The sequence below is a fragment of the Rhinolophus hipposideros genome, assembly GCF_964194185.1.
Source record: "Rhinolophus hipposideros genome assembly, chromosome: 8".
Lineage (NCBI taxonomy): Eukaryota > Metazoa > Chordata > Mammalia > Chiroptera > Rhinolophidae > Rhinolophus > Rhinolophus hipposideros.
Window position 1 is genome coordinate 73,547,347 of NC_138054.1, and position 23,101 is coordinate 73,570,447.

At 41.5% G+C, this 23,101-nt stretch overlaps 2 protein-coding genes across 2 annotated transcripts; one reads left to right on the forward strand and one right to left on the reverse strand.

The window, feature by feature from the left end:
- Positions 1 to 270: 270 nt before the first annotated feature.
- LOC308501253 (transcription factor BTF3-like) lies at positions 271 to 3,938 on the forward strand. The gene has a single exon (XM_081057303.1). It carries the CDS (start codon positions 659 to 661, stop codon positions 1,145 to 1,147), a length of 489 nt encoding a protein of 162 aa, XP_080913429.1. The 5' UTR covers positions 271 to 658; the 3' UTR covers positions 1,148 to 3,938.
- A 3,559-nt stretch (positions 3,939 to 7,497) lies between these two features.
- ZBTB8B (zinc finger and BTB domain containing 8B) lies at positions 7,498 to 23,101 on the reverse strand. The gene is made up of 3 exons (XM_081056411.1): positions 22,074 to 23,101; positions 12,868 to 13,046; positions 7,498 to 8,516 (listed from the first exon to the last, which is right to left on the reverse strand). Exons 1-3 carry the CDS (start codon positions 23,059 to 23,061, stop codon positions 8,199 to 8,201), a joined length of 1,485 nt encoding a protein of 494 aa, XP_080912537.1. The 5' UTR covers positions 23,062 to 23,101; the 3' UTR covers positions 7,498 to 8,198.

A 23,101-nucleotide genomic window follows, 5' to 3' on the forward strand; every position in this document is an offset into this window, starting at 1 on the left:
ATTCTCTCTTCTTTTTTAGTTCTTTATATATAAAAAGTAATAATAGCAAAACAACATACAACCTGGACAACACTGAACCATATAAACAGACTTGGTACGTAGTCACTTAAACATAAAGACCAGCTCAGTTCTATAAAAGCAGCAAGTTTCCCAATCCTTAAAAAAGTTATCAGTTGCAATTGTTTTAATGGTCAAGATCATTTCCAATTTCATCTTCTCTTCTTTTGATAGCAGTTTTGACAAGTGCCTTTGTAAGAGGAACTAATCCACTTGGAAACTTGGCAGCCAAAGATAAAGTCAGTTACCCTTTTTCTTCTAAGAGTTATTGGAAAGTGTGTGACTATAGCACTCAGTTTAGAACGGTTGCATTGTTTTCTGATTCTTGCGTTGTCTACCATTAGTGTTTGCTTAGTATTGCATCAACTGATGCAATACCATGAATCAACCCATTCATCAAGCAGTGGTCAGTTTTCTTTCACAGAATCTAAAACGTTCCGCCTTGGGATAATTTGCTCAGAAATTGTCTCATATAAAGAAGTAATCAGAGCTGCCATCTTGCGTCCCCGCGTGTGTGCGCGTTTATTCTCAGCTGGTCTGCCCAAGACCCCCTGAGCGCCAACCCTAGTCCCCCGCGCGGCCCCGTGTCCTCTCCAACAAGATGAAAGAAACTATCGTGAACCAGGAGAAACTCGCCAAACTGCAGGCACAAGTGCGCATTGGTGGGAAAGGAACTGCTCGCAGAAAGAAGAAGGTGGTTCACAGAACAGCTACAGCAGATGATAAAAATCTTCAGTTCTCCTTAAAGAAGTTAGGGGTAAACAATATCTCTGGTATTGAAGAGGTGAATATGTTCACAAACCAAGGAACAGTGATCCACTTTAACAACCCTAAAGTTCAAGCCTCTTTGGCAGCGAATACTTTCACCATCACAGGCCATGCTGAGACCAAGCAGCTGACAGAAATGCTACCCAGCATCTTAAACCAGCTCGGAGCAGACAGTCTGACTAGTTTAAGGAGACTGGCTGAAGCTCTGCCCAAACAATCTGTGGATGGAAAAGCACCACTTGCTACCGGAGAGGATGATGATGATGAAGTTCCAGATCTTGTGGAGAATTTTGATGAGGCTTCCAAGAATGAAGCAAACTGAATTGAGTCAACTTCTGAAGAAGATAAAACTTGAAGAAGTTACTGGGAGCTGCTATTTTATATTATGACTGCTTTTTAAATTTTGTTCATGGATCTGATAAAATCTCAATCTCTAATATTTTTAAGCCCAAGCCCCTTGGACACTGCAGCTCTTTTCAGTTTTTGCTTATACACAAATCATTCTTTGCAGCTAATTAAGGTGAAGAAGCTTGGGAATAAAATTTGAAGCAAAGGTTAATAAAGTTCTTTGCCTAGTATACAGTTTTATTTTTTATTTCATTGACACTTATTTGTACACAGAAAGCAAAATTGTTTGTAGAAAGCTAATCATGGTATGTAATATGGCTAATAATTTTTGGAATTTGATTAAAGGTTTAACATGACAGTAAAGTAACAAAGGTGATATAAAAAAAAAAAAAAGAAGAAGTAATCAGTTCTAACACCACTGGACAGAGAGGTGGGAAAGAATGATTGATGGAAGCTTTTTTGGTTGGGAGCTCTATTTAATAACTTTCTATTTTTTTCTTAACTGATATCTTACTTGTAAAATTCCTCATGAGAATTTCACGTAAATTATTTTCACGTAATTATTTTTAATTAATTTTTATTTTTCAATTACAGTTGACATTCAATACTATTTTATATTAGTTTTAGGTGTACAGTGTAGTGGTTAGACATTTACATAAGTTACAAAGTGATCACCCTGACAAGTCTAGTACCCACCTGGCATCAACATAGTTATTACGCTTCTACGTATTTTTAGATCCTAAAGTGACTAACATGCTGTTCTAATCATTGTTATATATTATTGCTGATCTTTAAATAAATTCACCTTTTGCAGTAGATTTATTAAAATTCAGAGTCAAGAAGTACCTAAAATATATTTTCACTCAATACCATAATATTATATGGGCTGCTGTCAATATGTGTGGTTTTTTTTTGTTTCAAATAAGATTGTCCTTGTTCTCAGAATACCAGCATGGACCAGGGAGCTGCGCTCTACAACTAGACTGAGAAATCCAATGGCTTAAAAAAAACCGGGGTGGAGGGGTTGGGGAGGATGAGAGGGGTGGGAGGGGTGGGAGAAAAAAAAAAAAAAAAGATTGTCCTTGTCAGCTTTCCTGAATCATGCCCAATCAGGTGTGTTGATGGTGGTTTATATTGTTTCAGATATGTGTGGGTATTATTGAGAAATCCACATGTGATTTCCCTCCTCCCTCTAAGTATTACAGGAATGCCAGCCATGATCACACAAAGCCACATGAGGCTAAAACAGCAATTTCCTCTTCTGTGTTTTTAGTATGATGGGTACCCCAAGGAAACAAATGCTATCTACAGATACTCTTTGTTACCTGCCCAAACGTGGTTGTTATCAGCATTGGCCTGGCAAGACCTGGTATCTGATCCTAACTGGAGCTGTGGGAACTAGGAACTAGTCATTTCATCTTTCTACACCATGGAGTTGGACTAGACTATCTCTAATGTCCCCTCTATTTCTCAGATCCTTGATTTAACAGTTCTATTCCACCTCTATCCTCATTTGGGGGTATTAACCAGTTTACATGGTCAGCCAAGACTCAATCCAGATGTAGTAGGGCTCCTTCACATTAGTCATTAGTCACAGCAACAATACCTTCATTTTATCTTATTACACTGGATCAAAATAACAAGAAGATATTTTTTGTTGGTTTGTTTCTAATAAGAAAATTACAGCATCTGATGCATATTTTCTAAAGACTGGGATTTTCTAACATGTTTATAGTATTTTTACATACCTGAATAAAACAAGTAATTTAAACACTGTTAATGTGCAAAACCACCATGTTTGGAAAAAGCAGGAAATGTCAGACACTGTTTAAATTGCTTGTAAATTGTATCCCAAGGCTAGAAGTTTACTGCATGGGCAGGACCACAATAAAAGGAGCTGAGACAAGAAAGCCTTCTCTGAGGCTCAGCCTGGGCTAGGTGCTCTACCCAAGCACTCTCAGAGCACTGTCCTTGTTTCTACCACCACACCCAAACTGTGTGGCTTAATCGCTAGTCTCCCTGATTACACACTGCAAGTTCCTTGAAGGCAGGGATTGTGCGTGTTCACTGAGGTCCACCTAGTGCCTGACACCTAACAAGGACTCCATAAGTAATTGCTGGATAACGGTTGAATAAATAACCCATTATCCTCACCTAATGATCTTCCAGGAGCAACAGAAACAGGCAAAAATAGCACCACATGACAGTACAGTAAGAAGCACCATTACCAAGAGACTAGTGTTTGGTGGTTGCAAGGTGGACATAGGTTCCCATCAAAGTGTGATTGTCGGGATCCCCAGAAATTTTCATTCAATGTCCCTGTAGTATGTCATACTATACTCACCAACAGTGAATAGCACCAAAGGATACATGACATTTTGATAGGACCATTTTGACTATTTATCCAATTCTTACACATATCTCAACAAAATTTGCAGCGCATTCACAAGCAGCTAAGCACAAAGAATGGACACTCTTCAAGAGAGGAAAAGTTAGTTGGTGTTGGCTATATTTTAATAAGAAATTCCTCTGGCTATATTTTATATTTAGGAAGTAGGTGGAGTATCTATTGTGCAATTGCTTAGCATACTGCATACTGTTTGGTAAAGGATTAACAGAACCTTTTCCCCTTCTGTGTGAGAATCTGACCTCTGGTTAACTTTCTAGCTCTGTTCCCCTGACAACCTACTAAAGAGTAGTATGTCAACTATGTTGCTAGGCAACATTAGGTATGGTAGAAATGACCCCTAATTGGTAAAAAGCATCAAGACTGGGAGAACTTTAAACACCTGATAGGAAGCCACAGCTCTGAGTTTCCCTAAGTACAGTGACTCTTGGAACAGACATGTATGTGTCTTGCAGCGACCCTGGAAGCTATGTCTATGGAGTTGCTCCCATGGGACAAGAGGCTTTTAAGACAGGATAGCTCCCATATTTGCCTGAGGTGGGTGTCTCCTTGTCCAAAAATCAAATGATAGATATAAAAATTGCTCTCCAAGACCACAGTTGTCAATGAAGAATTGGCAGGAGTAAAATTATCTACCTGGAGGGTCAGAACAGGTGCTAAATGTCCTCCTTAAGTTATAAAGGTTCTATATCATCTGGTCACAATGATATGAGTGTCATCTTTTAAAACCAGAACATGTTAGAAACCAACCAAATTATTCCTGCCAAACAAAAAAAGTCTTGTTTATCTATACAGAAGCATTAATTGAAGAAAAGAATTCAAATTTTCAGGTCTATAAGGAAAGATTTGAGGAACACAATAATAATTCATGTTGTGGAAATACTGAACAAAAATCAATGAAAACATTGCCCATAATGAGCAACTGAATAAAGTGCCCCCTTTTCTTGGGTTAGAAAATGGTGTGACCACGTGAAAGCACAAGGCATGCTACAAGAGACCAACGACAACAGGAAGTACAGTGGTAATGCTCAAAGCAGAGTGTAACAGGAATTTCTCACCCACCCAACACTTTGTCCCTCCCTACCCTGTTACACTAGACCTCACAAAGATAATTCTATTTCCAATGCACAAGGGACACACAAGAAAAACGTAGAAGTCCAAATGAGACAGTGTGAATTTATTTGACCAAAGGCTACCTTATTCTTCCCCACTGCCCTCAGAATCAGTACATGTAGCCCTGCCTGTTGCCTTTCTCTCTGTAGGGTTTATCACATCAATTAACAACAACAACAATAACAAAAAGCCATCACAGTATTCTGAACCACCAGAATACTCAATTCTACAACACTCTGCAGACCACTAGGTCGGTCACTTTCTTAAGGAATACTGAACGTCTAACGGCCACCAAAATATTTACATCAGAATGGCATCTTTCTGCCAAATGCCCAAAGTCACAATGCTCTATGTCATTTCTTAATTTATTACATTTCTTAATTTATTACAGGCCTTATTTACATTCCTCCCCAACCCTTGCTGTGAAAGCCTGTCCCCTTCCCCAAAGAGAAACAACTTCCTAAGGATGCCATTTTAAAATTCCATTAAAAGTAAGAATCTTGTTCCCATTCATGCAATATATCTAAGATACAAGTTCCCTTTGTGAACTTGGAATGTGCCAGAAAGATGTTAGAATATAACCTAAGTCACTAATGGTCTGTGTTGGACTCAGCAATGAATTTACTTATTATAAAAATATCACCCACTCCACAAATCAAACCTCAAAGACACCGTACAAATATAAATACTGGCCACTAAATGTGAACATAAATTTAAAACAGGACAGTTTATGATCTGATAGTCCAGACAAAGATCTCCTTTAAAAGTGATAGAATTCAGCAATCCAGTTATTACAAATGCCAGCACACGAACTCCAAACAGCCAACCAGGAATGTAACAATCTGAGACACTATACAAAAAAGAAGATCACTTAAATATTAAGCTTCATGTCCCATTTTCCTCCCAATGATTCTGCTACTTTAAAATTTAATAAAATGATCAAAGCCTAGTAGTCGTTCTGGGAGTATGAATCAGCGTCAGAATTTCTAAGTATCCACATCACAATCCTAATTATATCTTAGGCAAGTTGTGAATAATTTGGCCTCTGCTCCCCATTATACTAATCGACTCTTTTCTAAAACTTGTGAGAGAGTAAGGACCTATTGACTATTAAGAACATAAAAGGGAACCTAAAATATAACTGAAACTAAACGCACTCATTAAAGGTCAATTTTAAGATCTTACTTTTTAACAGGGTTTCTCAACCTTGAACTCTTAACATTATGGACCAGATAATTCTTTGTTGTAAGAGGCCATCCTATGAATTGTAGGATATTTAGCAGCATCCCTTGCCTCTACCCACTATATGCTAGCAGCACCCTGCCCCAAGCTATAGCAATTAAAAATGTCTCCAGATATTGCCAAATCTCTCCTGGGGGGCAAAATCACCCCCAATTGAAAAATCACTGTCTTCCAATGCAATCTCTAATGTAATTTTTTTTACATTGCACCCAGTGTTATGAATAGGTCATGGGGTCCCTGAAGAGGATCCTTGCTCTATTAGAGAAAGTAGGCAGAGAAGTTGAACTGTGAGGTAAAAAAATTATATTAAAACATCAAAAATACTTTAAACAGAGAAAGTAAAAATATCAAACATTAACTCTTTGCTAAGTATATCTTCTACACATCCATTTAGGTTTCCCTTTTGCTAAGATCCCTCTTTTAAAACAACAGCTAATATTTTCATTTCAGGTTAAGAAAAGTGTTTCTGGTCCTTGATAATTTTCAATTTATACTTCTTGATCTAGAACAGTAATTTTCAAACTATCTGTGGTAAAAGACCACTTTTTAAATTTCCAATCTACTGCAGACCAATATGTGGTCCTACTGTGTGGATTAGTATCAAACAATTCATAGACCAGCAACTGTCTGTGGGCCACAGTTTGAGTAGTACTAGCTAGAGTTCAACTTTATTGAGAAGTACATTTTAAACACCTTTGAACTCTTCAATGACTAACATTTACAATTTATGATGTTTTTGATGATCTTCTTTGTTGAAGAGACACAAAGAGAAGTGATTTGACTACCTTTTGAAACATAATTATACTAAAATTAAAGGAAGAAAAAGGGATTTGTTTTAAAATCCATTTTGGATACCGTAACATGAGACAAAATTATGAAAGTGCCTTAAATGTTTTTAATCCCTAACATTTCTGCTCATTAGCCCTTTAAAGAAGTACAGCCTTTTGTCAGAATAATTATATGCCCGCAAATTGGGTGAAAGCAGACTGGTTTTAAAAACCTGTTCTTCTACTAACCTCTTCTCTTCCAAAGGATCTTTTAAAAGGTAAACAATTTAGAAATATAACTTGTTTATATAGGCTTACTCTTTCCCTCCAATTAAAGTTGTATTCATAAACTAAGTAAAAGAATGTCATCGGTAGCTACATTTCCAGGTTACACAGCTGTGGCCTTTGGAAATAGCTTGAAAAAGCAGGGGAACATTTTTAATTTTGCCCAAATGACTTGTTTGATGATCGCAAAACAGGTCATTTGTATATACAGAATTGTGAAATACCAAACCAAGCAGGGAAAACACCCAGACCTGGGCTCACGGGCTCCCTTCCTAGAGCTAACTTAAAATTTAATTCAACTGGGCAAGTCAGAGTGCCATAAGGAAGCTTTTAGCTCATTTCCATGTTTGTCTACACATAAATACCCACAGCTTTTAAAATTGCAGTCTTAGATTTAGAAAATACCATTGACAATCATATAGCCAGACAGCCCTGCCTGACTTATATCAATAAAGCTTTCTCTTAAATACTTCAGCAGAAAACTCAAAAATGGAATTCATTAAGAGAGGCTTGGCAGAGGTAAGATTGATCTCAACTTAATATATTCTTGGGGCGGCCGGATGGCTCAGTTGGTTAGAGGGCGAGCTCTCAACAACAAGGTTGCGGGTTCAATTCCCTCATGGGATGGTGGGCTGCGCCCCCTGCAACTAAAGATTGAAAATGGCAACTGGACTTGGAGCTGAGCTGTGCCCTCCACAACTAGATTGAAGGACAACGACTTGGAGCTGATGGGCCCTGGAGAAACACACTGTTCCCCAATATTCCCCAATAAAATTTTAAAAATAATAAATAAATATATGAATATATATATACATATTCTTGCCCACCTATTCAGAGAAGAGATGATAACAACAAAGGAATGCAGAAGATTGAGACAATACGAGAACAAGCATGGAGCTTTTCTTATTTTTCTCCTAACCAGAGTTTGGATGCACAATAGGAAAGACAGGAAGCCTGAGGGCCAGACTTGATTCCCTCAGAGTTAAGTATAGTCAGCAAAGCCCTCAGAAACCAAAGGCACCACACTAAAAAGTCACAGGCCTTTGAATCACAAAATCCAACTTCTACCATGAAGTCTAACAAAAATGTAACTATATTAACAGTGAAAAAAATGTTCCTCTCAGAGTACCACAAAAATTGGACAAAAGGTGGCTTTCAACCACAGAATAAGCAATAACAAATCCTAAAGCCTCTTCCCCACTAATTTACTGCTACGTGAGTGTCCCCTGGTCTGTTAGGTTGGAACGAAGTTGTGGTCTGTCGTCAGAATCATCTCCAGCAGGATCATTTTCCTCACCAGACTCCACATAGATTGGCCAGTCATTGTCTGTGTCACTCTTTTCTTGGCTTTCGGACGAAGCCTCCACCAGGCTAAGGTTGATGGGCATCAAATCGTCCTCGTCATCATGTGTGTCTGTAACACAGGTGCAGCTGTCACACAGCCCAAAGCGCCGCAGTCCCTGTGACAGGTGACTCGTGAAGGTTCTCCTGCAGCCCTTACAGATGATTGGACGGTTGGATCTGTGGACCTAAAGCAGACACAGTAAATGTCACAGCAATGTGGTTGAGCCATGGCCTTCAAGGCTCCATGTGATCTGGCCCATAGCTGACCCTCCAACCTCATTTCTCATCATTATTCCTCTTGTTCCATCTGCCACAGTCTCAACCTCACCAAGGTCCTTTCCACCAGGGCCATTGGACATAGGTGGAACATGCCCTCCTCCCCAGTGCCTACCCTTCCCCTTTGCCTTTCAAGGAAGTCTTCTTTGATGCTCCAGGCCAGGTTAGGTCCCCCAGCTATATATTCTCACTTATACTTCTTCCTTTTTATACAGTAGTCCCCCCTTATTCACTAGTGAATATGTTCCAAGACCACCAGTGGATGCCTGAAACCGTGGATAGTACCAAATCCTATGTATACTATGTCTTATTCCTGTACATACCTACCTTTTCACTTAAACGAAGCACTTTATGGTTCTCTTTGGCATATCTGAATCGCCAGCATCACTAGTCTTGCATTCTGGGGCCATTGAATAAAATAAGGGTTACATGAACACAAGCACGGTGATACTACGACACTCAATCTGATAACCAAGATGGCTACTAAGTGACTAATCAGCCCTTGGCATATACAGCATGGATACACTGGACAAAGGGAGGATTCACATCCTGCATGAGAATGAGCAGGACAGCACAAAATTTCAGCCTGCTACGCAGAATGACACGCAATTTAAAACTTATGAATTGTTCATTTATGGAATTTTCCATTTTAACATTTTTGGGACACAGTTGATCACAGGTAACTGAAACCACAGAAAGTGAAACTGAGGATAAGGGGAGACTGCTGTATTTCTAACAAGTTACTGGTAAAATTCACTAAACTGTAAGTTCCAAGAGGGCAGGGTCTGTCCTCATTCACATCCTCTGTCGTCTGTCACATTTATTACTATATCCGTAATACCTGGCATTGAAAGGGCACTCAGTAAACTGGTTAGGATTTTAGGTACAGCTTCTCATGTATCTTGGATTGTTTAGTTATTAGGAAGGCAGATTTGCTAGACAGTATTCCCCAAACATGCCCACAGATGCTACACCCTTGACTTTTTCATTGATAAATACATTCCTTACTTAATGAGAAGAGCTTTGTATTCCAGAAAAAAGAACCTGATCTCCTACCACATACAGCAACCCCTAAGGGCAGCAGCCCCAGGAGTCCCCTCTGTCTAAGGAACTATATTTCAAATGCATGCACTCTTCAGAAACTCCAGCCAGAAGGGGACTGTGAATCAATCAGCGCCTCTCTTTTAGAGAGCTCTGGATGCAGGATATACGCAGGAGGCAGAGACAGAGAGAGGCTCATGCAGGAGAAGGGCCAACATGATACCCAGGTTGCCTGACCAATGTCCCTGTTTCCCATGAGTTTTCCTGGGTTTCCTACACTAACACTTCAACACTTGAGCCAACCTGAGTGTGTATCTGACCCTTACAACCTGAGGGCCTTTGAATACCACCTCTTTGGGCTACAGTGGCCTGGACCTTGTATAATGTGGAAAAACAGAGGGAACGAGGATTCCAACCAATGAAACATCTTAGAGGCATCCAGAGACCTACTACTGCCAAGATAGACTAGAGACATAAATTGAAATTAAAAAAAAAAAAAAAGACAAACAAATAAAAGCAAGGCCTTGAAATCAGGCCATTCTCAGAGCAGTGTTCTGGGACCTGCACTGAGAGCAAAGGCAGTCAGTAACCTTGACAGATCTTAAATCTGGATTCTTTCAAAACCATAATTCACAATCCATAAAACTCACCCCTTTTTTTAAAAAAAGATTTTATTGGGTAAGGGGAACAGGACTTTATTGGGGAACAGTGTGTACTTCCAAAACTTTTTTCCAAGTCAAGTTGTTGTCCTTTCAATCTTAGTTGTGGAGGGTGCTGTTCAGCTTCATGTTGTTGTCCTTTCAGTCTTAGTTGTGGAGGGTACAGCTCAGCTCCAGGTCCAGTTGCCGTTTTCTAGTTGCAGGGGGCTCAGCCCACCATCCCTTGCGGGACTTGAGGAGTTGAACCGGCAACCTTGTGGTTGAGAGCCCACTGGCCCAAGTGGGAATTGAACCGGCAGCCTTTGGTGTTAGGAGCACGGAGCTCCAACCGCCTGAGCCACCGGGCCAGCCCAAACTCACCCTTTTGAAGTGTACAATTCAGTGGCTTTTAGTATATTCACAAGATCACCATCAACTAATTCCTGAACATTTTCATCACCCCATAAAGAAACCCTGTACCCATTAACAGTCATCCCTCTTCCATTCCCACGTCCCTATAGCTCCTGGTGAGAACTAAGCTACCCTCCATCGCCATGGGCCTGCCCATTTTCTACATTACATATAGATGGAATCATACAGTATGTTGTCTTTTGTGATTGGCTTTTTGCAATTAGCATGTTTTCAAGGTTCATTCATGTCGCAGTGTGTATCAGAACTTCATTCCATTTTATAGCTGATTAACATTCCATTGTAAGGATATACCTTTTGTCTGTTTATTCACCAGTTGATGGATATTTGGGTTGTTTCTACTTTTTCACTATTATGAATAATGTTACTATGAACATTTGTGTGAGTTTTTGTCTAAATGTATGCTTTCAGTTCTCATGGGTATATACCTATAAGTAGAATTATTGGGTCCTATAGGAACTTTATGCTTAACTTTTTGAGGAACGGCCAAACTGTTTTCCACGGTGGCTGCCCCGTTTTCCAACCCCACCAGCAGTGTAGGAGGGCTCCAATTTCTCCACATCTTTGCCAGCACTTCGTTATCATCTGTTTTTTGATGATAGCCCTCTTAGGGGATGTGAAGTGGTATCTCAATGTAGCTTTGATTTGTACTTCATTAATGACCAATGATGTTGAACATCTTTTCATGTGCATATTGGCCATTAATCTTTTTTGGAGAAATGTCTATTTGAATCCACTGTTTGAGTTGTTTGTCTTTTTCGTGTTGACTTGTAAGAGTTCTTTATATATTCTGGATAATAGACTCTTATCAGATAAACAATTCACAGATATCTTCTCCCATTCTCTGATTGTCTTTTCACATTCTTGATAGCATCCTTTGAAGTCCAAAAGATTTTTATGTTGGATTTTCCAAAGACTGGCTGCCTTGCTCAAAGATGATCTTAAACGCAACGCGCTTCTAAACGGCCTGAGTGCTTTTTATCTGGTGGGAATCATCCGCTCACATGAGAGACAGAATCCTGGGGCGCAGCCAGTGGGAGAGGAGGTCCCGTTGGTCTGGGGTCCTCTTTGCCTTATAAATGGCAGTACAGAATCCTCAAAGATATTGTGGGTTCAATTACAGACCACCGCAATAAAATGAATATCACAATAAAGCGAGTCATACAAATTTCCTGGATTCCCAGTGCATAGAAAAGTTATGTTTACAATACAGTATAGTCAATTAAGTGTGCCATACCATTACGCCTGAAAAAATAATATTCATACTTAATTTAAAAATACTTTATTTCTGGGGGAGGCCGGATGGCTCAGTTGGTTAGAGCACGGGCTCTCAACAAGGTTGCAGGTTCAATTTGCACATGGGATGGTGGGCTGCGCCTCCTGCAGCTAAATATTGAAAAGGGCAACTGGACTTGGAGCTGAGCTGCGCCCTCCACCACTAGGATTGAAGGACGACTTGGAGCTGATGGGCCCTGGAGAAGCACTCTGTTCCCCAATAAAATTTAAAATAAATAAATAAATAAAAATACTTTATTTCTAAAAAATACTAACCATCCATCTGATCAAGGATCATTGATTACCATAACAAATATAATAAGGAAAAAGCTTAAAATATTACAAGAATTACCAAAATGTGACACAGAGGCCAAAAGTGAGCAAATGCTTTTGGAAAAATGGTGCCAACAGACATACTGGACGCAGGGTTGCCACAAAACTTCAGTTTGTAAAAAACAACGTATCTGCAAAGAGCATAAAGCAAAGTACAATAAAACAAGGTATGCCTGTATAGTTGCCCCCAACCCCGAAGTGCTGGGATTGGGTGCGAAACTGAAGATACAGCTGCCTTTTGGCATCACACGGGTGGAACAGACCCACCGTCCAAGCCCCAGTGTTCTCTGCCTTTTAGCTGGTGGGAACCAGAATCTGAACATTCTTGACTCTTCCCTAAGAAAACGAATCTGTTACCACGTAAGTTTTAACTTTCTCTAAGTGCCACCCGGCTGGCTTCAATTTAGTAGTAGAAACATATGTTTAAAATTATCTGAAAATACCCCAGTGGACAGAGAAGTGAAAGACAGGCTGGCATTACCCTTACGTTAGATAAGTGCCATGAGCCCCCAGCCCCCCACAAGAGAACTGCCGCATCACTTACGCTCAGGGCGTGGCTGCGCAGGTGCTCCTGCCGAGTGAACCTCTTGCCACACGTCTCACAGGGGTAGGGTCGCTCACCGGTGTGCGAGCGGATATGCCGCTTGAGGATGCCCTTCTGTTTGGCAGTGTAAGGGCAGAAAGGACACTTGTGGAGCTTGATGGGGACCACCAGTACATCACCTGGGGAACCAGATGAATTGATTTAGCTGTACTGTAAGCAGCAACAACACTGGCCGCCCTCCAATGGATGGGCTCCAGGGCTGGGGAGTTCTACCAGCCCAGGTTGTTATGATGGATCAGATCTCTGGACCAGGATTCCGCTTTGACAGTAGCTCCGAAGAATAGCTTCCAGGCATGTACAGAAGAGGTTTGCTATGATGCACGCTAAACGGTTTGGAATTCATATTAACTCTATGTATCTGAAATCATCCAGGAAATCGCTTAAATCGTTTTACAACTCTTGTTCTTGTTGTTTACCTTGCTCATACAACCATTAAGGTGACAACATGATTAGTACCCACAGGTATAGAAACTGTTCCTTTCTAGTTAAGTTACCTGAGTTACCCTTATTGTATTAGGTTGGTGCAAAAGTAACTGCGGTTTCAAAGGTTAAAAATAATTGCAAAAACCGCAATTACTTTTGCACCAACCTAATAGTATTCCAAGATTTGTTCCATCTATCTGTACCCTTCAGGATTTTACAGACTTTGCTCATATCATATATCATATCGTGTCATATCATATCATATATCATATCACATCTTATCTGAAGGCATTCGTGACTGAAGCTTACCAGGCATAGAAACCTGAGGCACAGAAACCTGGGTTCAAGTCTTGGCTCTACCACTTACCAGCTGTGACCTTGGACATCTCACTTAACTTCTCTCTTAATTTACTCATCTGTAAAATAGGGATGATAGGCGTTCCCATCTCATAGCATTGTGGTAAGAATGAAATTAATTAATACTGAAGGCAGAGACCTGGCACATGTTACGTTCTCGCAAATGTCAGCCAATGTTGTCACCATTATTATTTCCTTAGTCTTCCTTTACTAATTAAGCAGGCCAGGCTCTTTTGGTCTCTCTCAACACTGGAATAACTCCTTTTCTCTGGGACCTTCTCAGGACATGGAAGTGGGCTTTGTCTTTCCGGAGGTGCTGCCCAAAGTATGGCAAGCTTGAATCCCAAGTGAGAATCCAACATCATTCTATGAAAGAGTGGAGATTATTCTCTTGGGTTTCTAGTTCTCATCCTGATAATGCCTAACATTTTGCATAATTTATAATGACTTCAAAACCTGTTTCCTAGAATAAAAGCAGCAGTCCATAGCTCATCGCTATACACACGTTGGATTATTTTATTTCTCACTGATCACACTTATACTGAGATGCCAGTTTCCTTCTCACTCATCTGGAACTGCAGAATCTTCCTGTCATTTCTCCCCATCAGACGGTTCTTCCCAATTATTTACAAAAACATTAAGTGAAATGGATCCAGCATTAGTCCTTGGAAAAACCAACCATTAACTATTTTTCTCCATCAGAAAAGTATGAATTATTGCAACACTTTCCTTCCTCTCTCATGATCTGATTCCCCAATATAATAGTTCAGTTTGAATGCCTATCACTCACCAGGCACTGTGTCAAGATCTGTCTTTACCAAGATACCTGTTTTCTCCCTTAGATAGTTAAGTCTATGCAAATTGGTGCAGCCACTATAGAAAACAATATGGAGGTTCCCCCAAAAATTAAAAATATGAGTAGATCTATCATACGACACAACAATTCCACTTTTTGGGTATTTATCTGAAGAAAATTAAAACACTAATTTGAAAAGATATATGCTCCTCTATGTTCTTTGCAGCACTATTTACAATAGCCAAGATAATGGAAGCAACTTGGGTGTCAACTGATAAATGAATGGATAAAGAAGATGTGGTATGTATATTACTCAGCAATAAAAAAGAATGAAGTCTTGCCATTTGTGACAATACAGCAGGACCTAGAGGGTATTATGCTAAGTGAAATAAGTCAGGCAAAAAAAGACAAAGATCCTCTGGTTTCACTAATATGTGGAATCTAAAAAATTGAAACAAACAAACGAAACCAGACTCATAGAAACAGAGATCAAACAGATGGTTACCAGAGGGGAGGGAGTGGGAGGATGGGTGAAATAGGTGAAGGGGAATATAGTCAATAATATTGTGATAAGTTTTTATGGTTACTAGACTTAGTATGGTGATCACATACTAAGGTATATACGTAAGGTATATACGGGTTGAATGACTGTATTGTACACCTGAAACTAATATAATATTGTATACCAACTATACTTAAATTTTTAAAAAATCATATCCCATGAGTTACCTAGAAGAGTCAATTTCATAGAGACAGAAGGTACAATAGAGGTTACCAGGGGTTGGGACAGTAGGAGGGGAGGGGATATTAGTGTTCAGTGGGTACAGAGTTTGTGTTTGAGATGAGGAAAAAGTTTTGGGTATAGATAATGATTATAGTTGCACAACAACATGAGTATATTTAATGCCATTAACTTTTATACTTATGAATGGTTAAAATGATGTTATACTATGATATTTTACCACATTAAAAATAATAGTAAAAATTTTTTTTTTTTAAAAGTTAAGTCTAGCAGGAGAGAAAGACATGTAAACAAATTCATACAATATAATGTAACATAGGAAAAGTTCAAACTGATGAAGAAATATAGACAAGAAGTAATGAAATCTCTCCAGGAGTTCAGAGGAGATTTCACAGGAGAGGTGATCGTTGAGCAAGATTTTAAAAGATGAACAGGAATTCACTGGAAGTTCAAGAAAGAGTAAGGTATCTTGGACAGAGGGATATCACATGTTTAGGCATAGAGGTAAGCGAGAATATAGAATATAAAGTGGGGTGTGGGAGAAGGATGCTGAGGAAGGGGCAAGAACCAGACTGTGAAGCAGTCTGTGCATACTGTAAAGGTCACATTCATTCACTTACTCAACACATTTATACTGAACATCTACTGTGCGCCAGGTAGTGTCCTGGGCCCTTGGGATACAGCCGTAAACTAAAAGGACAAAACTCCCTGCCCTTGTGACGCTGATATGTTAAGGAACTTGGACTTTATTCGGTGAACAGCAAGGATTTTAAGCAGGGCAAGTACACAGTCAGATTTGACTTTTAAAAGATCCCTCTGGGGACAATGCAGAAAAAAGATTTAAGAGAGGCAAGATTAAAGGTAAGAAGTCCAGGTGGGAGGGGATGAGAGATGACATGAACTAAAAGAGAGGAGGAGCTAGTTCGAGAAGTAAAATTAACAGTACTAGACCACATGGCAGAAGGGATAGAAGGGAAAGAGAAGATTATAAATGACACAGATTCTGGGTTGGCTGACTTGATAGATGATGGTGGAATAAACTGAGGCAGGGAACACAGGAAGAAAAACAGGTACAGGAGGAATGAGGAGTTCAGATTGGATTTTACCACATTTGTGGCAGGCCCAGAGCATCCACAGGGAAATACCTGGGTTAGATCGATAAATCTGGAGCTTAGGGAAAAGAAGGGAAGAATAGAGTTTTGAGATTGGAGTGGTTGCTTTCACTGAGCCCTGCCTCTCCCCTGAGCGCCCTACTTCCTTTATGCCATAGTTCTTGTGCTTCACTGTAATCTCCAGACCACTGTACCTCCTTCCATCCTCAAAAATTCTAAGATCTTTGAAGCTCATACCATCAGATGATACCACTGCTACCTCTCCTTGTATAGCCATCCAGGACCTCCTAGGTCATGTCCTCATTCGTTGGAGATTTGATCACAACTTCCATCATAATTCATGTGAATACCAAAATTGACCCTTGCCACACCCTAGCCTCTCCATTCCTTGATCTTCTTTCCTCCAAAGACCTTGTCCTCCACTCCGCCTCAGCCACCCAATCCTGGACCAAGAGCTCTCAACTCTGCCTACATATTAGAATCAACTGGGAAACAACACAAAGAACTGATGTCCAATCCCCATTCCAAGCATCATATTTTTAACGCACTTTTCCCATTCTAATGTACAGTCAGGGATGAGAATCATGGCCCATACCTAGATACTGCCACTAACCGTATTTGCTCCATAACCCACATTTCAAATACCTTACTTCCCAATCACTATATCATAACTTTCTAGCTCTCCCCCGGGTGTCCCTTCTCTACTGGGACCTCCAAGCCATGGACTCTACTGCCATTTTACTGCCCTTCACCTCCTCGAGTCCTCACTCTTCTCCTTCCGCATTTTAGTGGCTATAGTCCATCAATGAACTCACTCCTTCACGTACACTTTCCACTTCCTCAGTCCTCTCTCTCCCTCTATCTCTATTCAGCTGGTTAAACCTCAACTCTGGTTAAATACAACTCTTTGCCTATTGCATACCTGAAACAAGGCAAGTTAATATCACTGGAGAAAAATACACAACTGTGTGTTCTGGTCTCTCTTTAAATCCATCTTACCATCACCATTTGACCAGTAATATCAAAAGAGCTCTTGGTTCTGCCCAGGCATCCTAAATATTTCCCTGGTTCGGACTCTCTCCCACTCTTCTCAATGACTTTTATACCTTTCCTCTGCTCTAATCTCCACCCTCCTACCCCCTTCTCACTTTCAGCTTCTGTTCTTGCTTATTTAATTAAGGAACAAGCAGAAGAGAACCCAGCCATCTCCATATGAACACATTACGGCTTTCACTCCTATTATTATGAACGAATTATCCTTCCTCCCATCCAAAACCAGACTATCCCCTCCACTTGCACACAGGATCCCCTCACTCTATCAATTGTCCCTCCCTCTTAACTCATCTCTTATCCTCCTCTCTCCTGGATCATTCCCATCAGTAAACATGCTTTTAGATCCTCCACCTTAATAAAAACAATGACCTCATATCCCCCTTCAGCTCCTGATGCATTTCTTTGTTCCCTTCACAGTAAAACTCCTTGAAAGAAGCATCTATACTACCTTCACATATATTTCTGCACTTCTCTTTTGAGCCTACTCTATGTAGTCTTGCTTCACCACCTCATTCATACTGTTCTTATCAAGTTCACCGATGACCTCTCCATTGCTAAATCCAATGATTCAGTTCTCAATCTACCGAGAGGCAGTATAGGACATAGTTGAGTTTTCCTTTTTCTTGAAACTCTTTCTCTTCTTGGCATCCATCACTGTTTCTTGATTCTTCCCCTACCTTCACTGCCTGGCCCTTCTCAGTCTCCTTTACTGGTTTCTCCCAATTTACCTGACCTCTGTAAATGTTGGGCGTTCCCCCGGGCTCAGTCCTTAGATCTCTTACCTTCTCCTTCCAGATCTATAAGTTCATGGGACAGATGGGTTTTAAATGCCCAGGGCTCGTCAATGACTCCCATATTTATATCTCAGCTCTGACTTCTCCCCAGAACTCCAAACTTACAGATGCAGTGGCTTCCTGAACATCTCCACTTATCCAATAAGCATCACAAACATAACATGTTTAAATCAATGGCTCAGCCTAAAAACCTTAGGGTCATTCTTAACTCCTCTTTTTCTCACACAACTCATGTAAGCCATTAGCAAATCCGGTTGGCTCTATATTTGAGAAACACTATAGTAGCTCCTACTCCAACCATATCTCACCTCTACTGCTACCACACTGATTCAAGGAGCATATATCTCACCTGGCTTATTGCAGTAACCTCCTAAGAGATCCTCCTGCCTCCACCCTTGCTCCCCTAGAGTCTATGCTCCCTGTAGTCCATAGGAGGAAAGCAAGGGTGGAAGCAAGAGGACCACTTAGGAGGTTATCGCACACAGTAGCCAAAGGGATCCTTTTAATATATGGCATTTCAAGCCACTCTTGGCGGAGACCCTCTAGTGGCTTCCCTTCTCAGAGTAATATCCACAGGCCTTCTCATCGTCTTCAAGGCCCTACCTGGTCTCCCCTCACCCAAACTCTCTGGCCTCATCCCCCAACACGCTCTGCCTTGCTCACTCTATTCCAGCCACACCACCATCCTTCCTATTCCATTAGTTCACTTAACAAATGTGACCCTATATCTGGGCCTTTGTGCCTTGCTCTTCCCTCTGCCTAATATGTTCTCCCTGATATCTGGACAGTTCTCTCACTGTCTTGAATATTCTTCTCAAAGGCAACTTGTTAGAAAGGGCTTCCATGTCAACACCAAATAAAATAGCATGCCTTTCACTTTCTACCAACCTTTCTCATGCTTTAGTTCTTATTCTGTATTTACTTGTTTATTGTCTGCCTCCGTATTCTAGAATGTCAGCTCCAAAGGACAAGGACTGTCTTTTGTTCACTGTGATTTATGGTGCCTGGCATGTAGGAAGTACTCCATAAATATCTATTGAATGAATGAATGAACAGGCACAATAAGTAGTTGAAGCAAGCCAATGACTGACATTAAATAACTCCACGAGAGGCTGAAAACAAACGGACAGAGGTAAGAGTGATGGGTACTTGTGGTTTTGGAAGCCAGGTAAAGAAAGAATTTCAAGAAGAGAAAAGCCAGAGTCAATGACCAAGAGAGGTCAAGTAAGATAACACCTGAAAATCACTCATTGGGTCGGCTCTAGAAATGGATAGCTGGGCCGGCCGGGTGGCGCAGGCGGTTAGAGCTCCGTGCTCCTAACTCCGAAGGCTGCCGGTTCGATTCCCACATGGGCCAGTGGGCTCTCAACCAAAAAAAAAAAAAAAAAAAAAAAAAAAAAAGAGAAATGGATAGCTGACCTCATGATAGCGGTTTCAGTGGTGTGTAGCGGGCAGAAGCCAGATTGCAGCAGGCTGAGAAAAGAGTGGGAAGTACAACAGTGGAGGCAGCCAGTGCAGATGAACTTCCCAAGAAGTGATGGGAGGTGCTGGAGCTGGGGTTGGGAGATCAAGGGAAGAGAAACGACAGGAGGAGCTTATTCTTTGACAGTGTCTATGAATGACAGGAATGAGAAACATGCACACAGAACGGTAACAGCCTCCTGACGGTTGCCTTACCCTGGTTTCTCCTCTGCACACCATCTTGTGCTGGGGCCAAATTAAGCTCCCTGAAGCACAGATCCTGTCCACTCCCGAGCTTAGAAACTACCCCTTATTCCCCATGTCTATAGATAAAAACCTCACCTCTTAGCATTCAAGATTATCCATGCTCTGACTCCAATTTCTCCCTATGTCTCTTCTTCTTACCCTCAGATGCCACATTCATAAAACCTCCCTGATCTCTCAATAGGAAGCCACTTTTCCTGCTTTGGACAACTGTGAAACTCACATGTCCATCGGTCTTCCAGCCCTGGTACCTTTCTACCATGTGATGCCAATTACACACGTCTTATCTCCTCTAAGACACAATCAGTTCTTGAGGGATGGATTCATGATTGACTTATTTCAGTAGCTTTACCAGGAAGGTACTCAAATATATGAACAAATGTGTAAATGAAAAAAGAAAAAAATGTGTAAATGACCGAACAAACCAGTCCTACTCTGTGCCTTGGCACATGGAACAGATTTACCCTGGGGCTGTGTGAATGGAATCAAAACCTGGCAGACAATAGGCACGGCCAGGGGCCAGGGTAGCTACCTTGCCACAGCACCCTACAGTTGGAAACCTGACTTTACAGACTGATAGACTGGACTTGAATGAAGACAGTGTAGAGCTGAATTACTATTTCTTGATACTTGTGCTTACAGGCAAGGGGAGTTGAAAGATAAACTTGTCGCACTGAACTCCTCTATCCGCTTATGCTGCCTTCAGTTTGTTTAATGAGTGACATGAAAACAGCCCAAGTTTCTAGTTTTAGCTGTGCCACTTACCAGCTCTGCATTCTTAGGAAATTCATTCAACCCTTCTGGATCTCAGTTTCCCCACACTTCTGCCCAACTCACGGGGCATGATGAAGGTCTACTGAATGTGAAAATATGATCAGTCTATGAAGTGCTATTATATACAAGGAAATGAGATTTCAACAAGTTCCCATAGTGTGTTCACTGAAAACTGCCACTACCTTCTAAATGCTGGTTAAGCCAGTGTCTCTGAGAACCAGAAAGAGCATTTTCAAGTTTTTGAAGTCTAAGATTAATCAGACATATACAGAGTATTTGCTTTAAAAAAAGAAATCTAAAGACGGCCCCTTAGTAACGAATAAAAGCAGCTGATCTCCCTTATTTAAAATACTTTCACTGTTCAGTATTGGAGAGTGTATAAGAATTTTGATTCTTTAATTTCTTGGTAGTTTTATCAGGAAGGTGACAGCCAAGTCTATTTCTATCTCCTAAAAGACACTTTATAACACAATTATCTCACCTGTTAACAAGAGTTAACTCATCTCTCAGACTTGTTCAGGATACAACCAAGTTCTCTTAAAACACAAAAGACTACCAAAGTATATAAGAAATTTGCTTGGGCCGGCCTGTGGCTCAGGTGGGTGGAGCACCATGCTCCTAAGGCTGAGGTTGCCTGTTCAATTCCCCCATGGGCCAGGAAGCTGCGCCCTCTACAGCTAAGATTGTGAGCAACGGCTCTCCCTGGAGCTGGGCTGCTATGAGCAGCCGGAGGTCGCTGCTGTGTGCTGCCAGGCTGACCAACAGTCATAATACCATCATGGGCCAGGGAGCTCTGTCCTACACAACTAGACTAACTGGAGGGAAGTGGGGTAGGCGGAAGAAGTGGGGAAAAAAGAAATTTGCTTACATGAAGCTAAATGCCAAGTCTAAAATATTCTCAACTAGATCACACCATTGACCAAGACATGTTAACTGAGTGTCTTACACGCCAGGCACCATGGTTGACACAAAGAACTGATTTACTTCCTGTTACCATACGTGAGGAAAAAAAATTGTGAAAAATTTTCTCATTTGGTCCTCAACCCTGTAAGAAAGGCAAGGCAGGGATGATCTCCTGAACAAAACAGGTTTGAAGAGACTTAATCATTTAACCGAAGTCCCACTGCTAGTGGAAGACAGTAAGTTCTTTCCATATCTTCATACTGCCCTCAACATGCTTATACTCTAGTTTTAAAGGTAAAATACTAACAGACACTAAGAGACAATGCCCTGATCGATTGATAATACCTATTGGTTGTGGTGCTGGTGCTGATGGTGATGATAGTGGTAATGATGATGATGGGAGACTCTAAGGCACAGATGTGGGTGCTAAGTGACCGGCAGAGACGATGAATGCTAACGGAGCTCACCTGAGTCCTCTCCATACCAGTCAGTCTGGACATCCATCATGGAACTCATAGCTCCTCCTGCACCATCTGGTCTTCCCTCCAAACTCCGAGAAAAATGGTGGTCTGCATCATCCTTGCTCTGGACAGCACTGTTGCGCAGGAGGGCCTCCAAGAATTGCTTCACGTGGTAGTTCCCATAAGCCAAGTCCACCGCTTGGCCACTGGGCAAACCCTCCTCCATGTGGGCCAGGCTCAGTGGGGCAGCATACTGCTGCAGCTGCTCGCCAACCTCTACCTCCACTTCATCAGCATCCAACTCCACTTTGGGCTCTATCTGTTTGGGCAGAGTAGAGAGGTCACTGTCAGCTGAGCCACTGCCCTGGCTGTCTTTCACCACTAGTTCCAGGGGGTGGCAGCCTCTGCAGTCACCGCAAGGGGACTCTCTTGGACAGTCCACGCTCTCGTCAACCTTGGCTGCAGAGAACAAGCTCTTGGTATCACAGGAGGTCCCTTCCCTGCCTGAACTGGGGCTTCCACTGTCAACCTGATGGGCTGCTGCTGCAGCTGCCGCCGCTGCCGCCGCTGCCGCCGCCGCCATTGCTGCCGCCACAGCGGCCTCCTTCTCCATCTTTCGGCAGATATCCAGGGATGACCTGATGTATGTCTTGCAGAAGTTCACCACATCGTTCATCTGCAGGTAGCTGGCGGCGGACATAACTTCAATCACGTTCTCCCCACACAAGTCCAACTTGCCAGAATAGAGGAAATCTAAGATGGTGGAGAAGGCGTCAGGGGTGACAATGTCCAAGGAGGCAGTGCTGTGCCGCCCGCTGTCCTGGATATAATGAATGAGCAGGGCTCGGAAGTAGCCGCTGTTGGCAAACAAAATGTTCCTGTGGGCCTTGAAGATCCGCCCTTCCACTATAATGCTGCAGTCACAGAAAAAGTCCCTCTTTCGCTGTTCATTCAGCTCCCCCAAGAGCTTGGCATAATAGGATTGCACCTCCATTTCTCCACCAGCTGCTGCTGCTCTGGAGTCGCCTGTATCT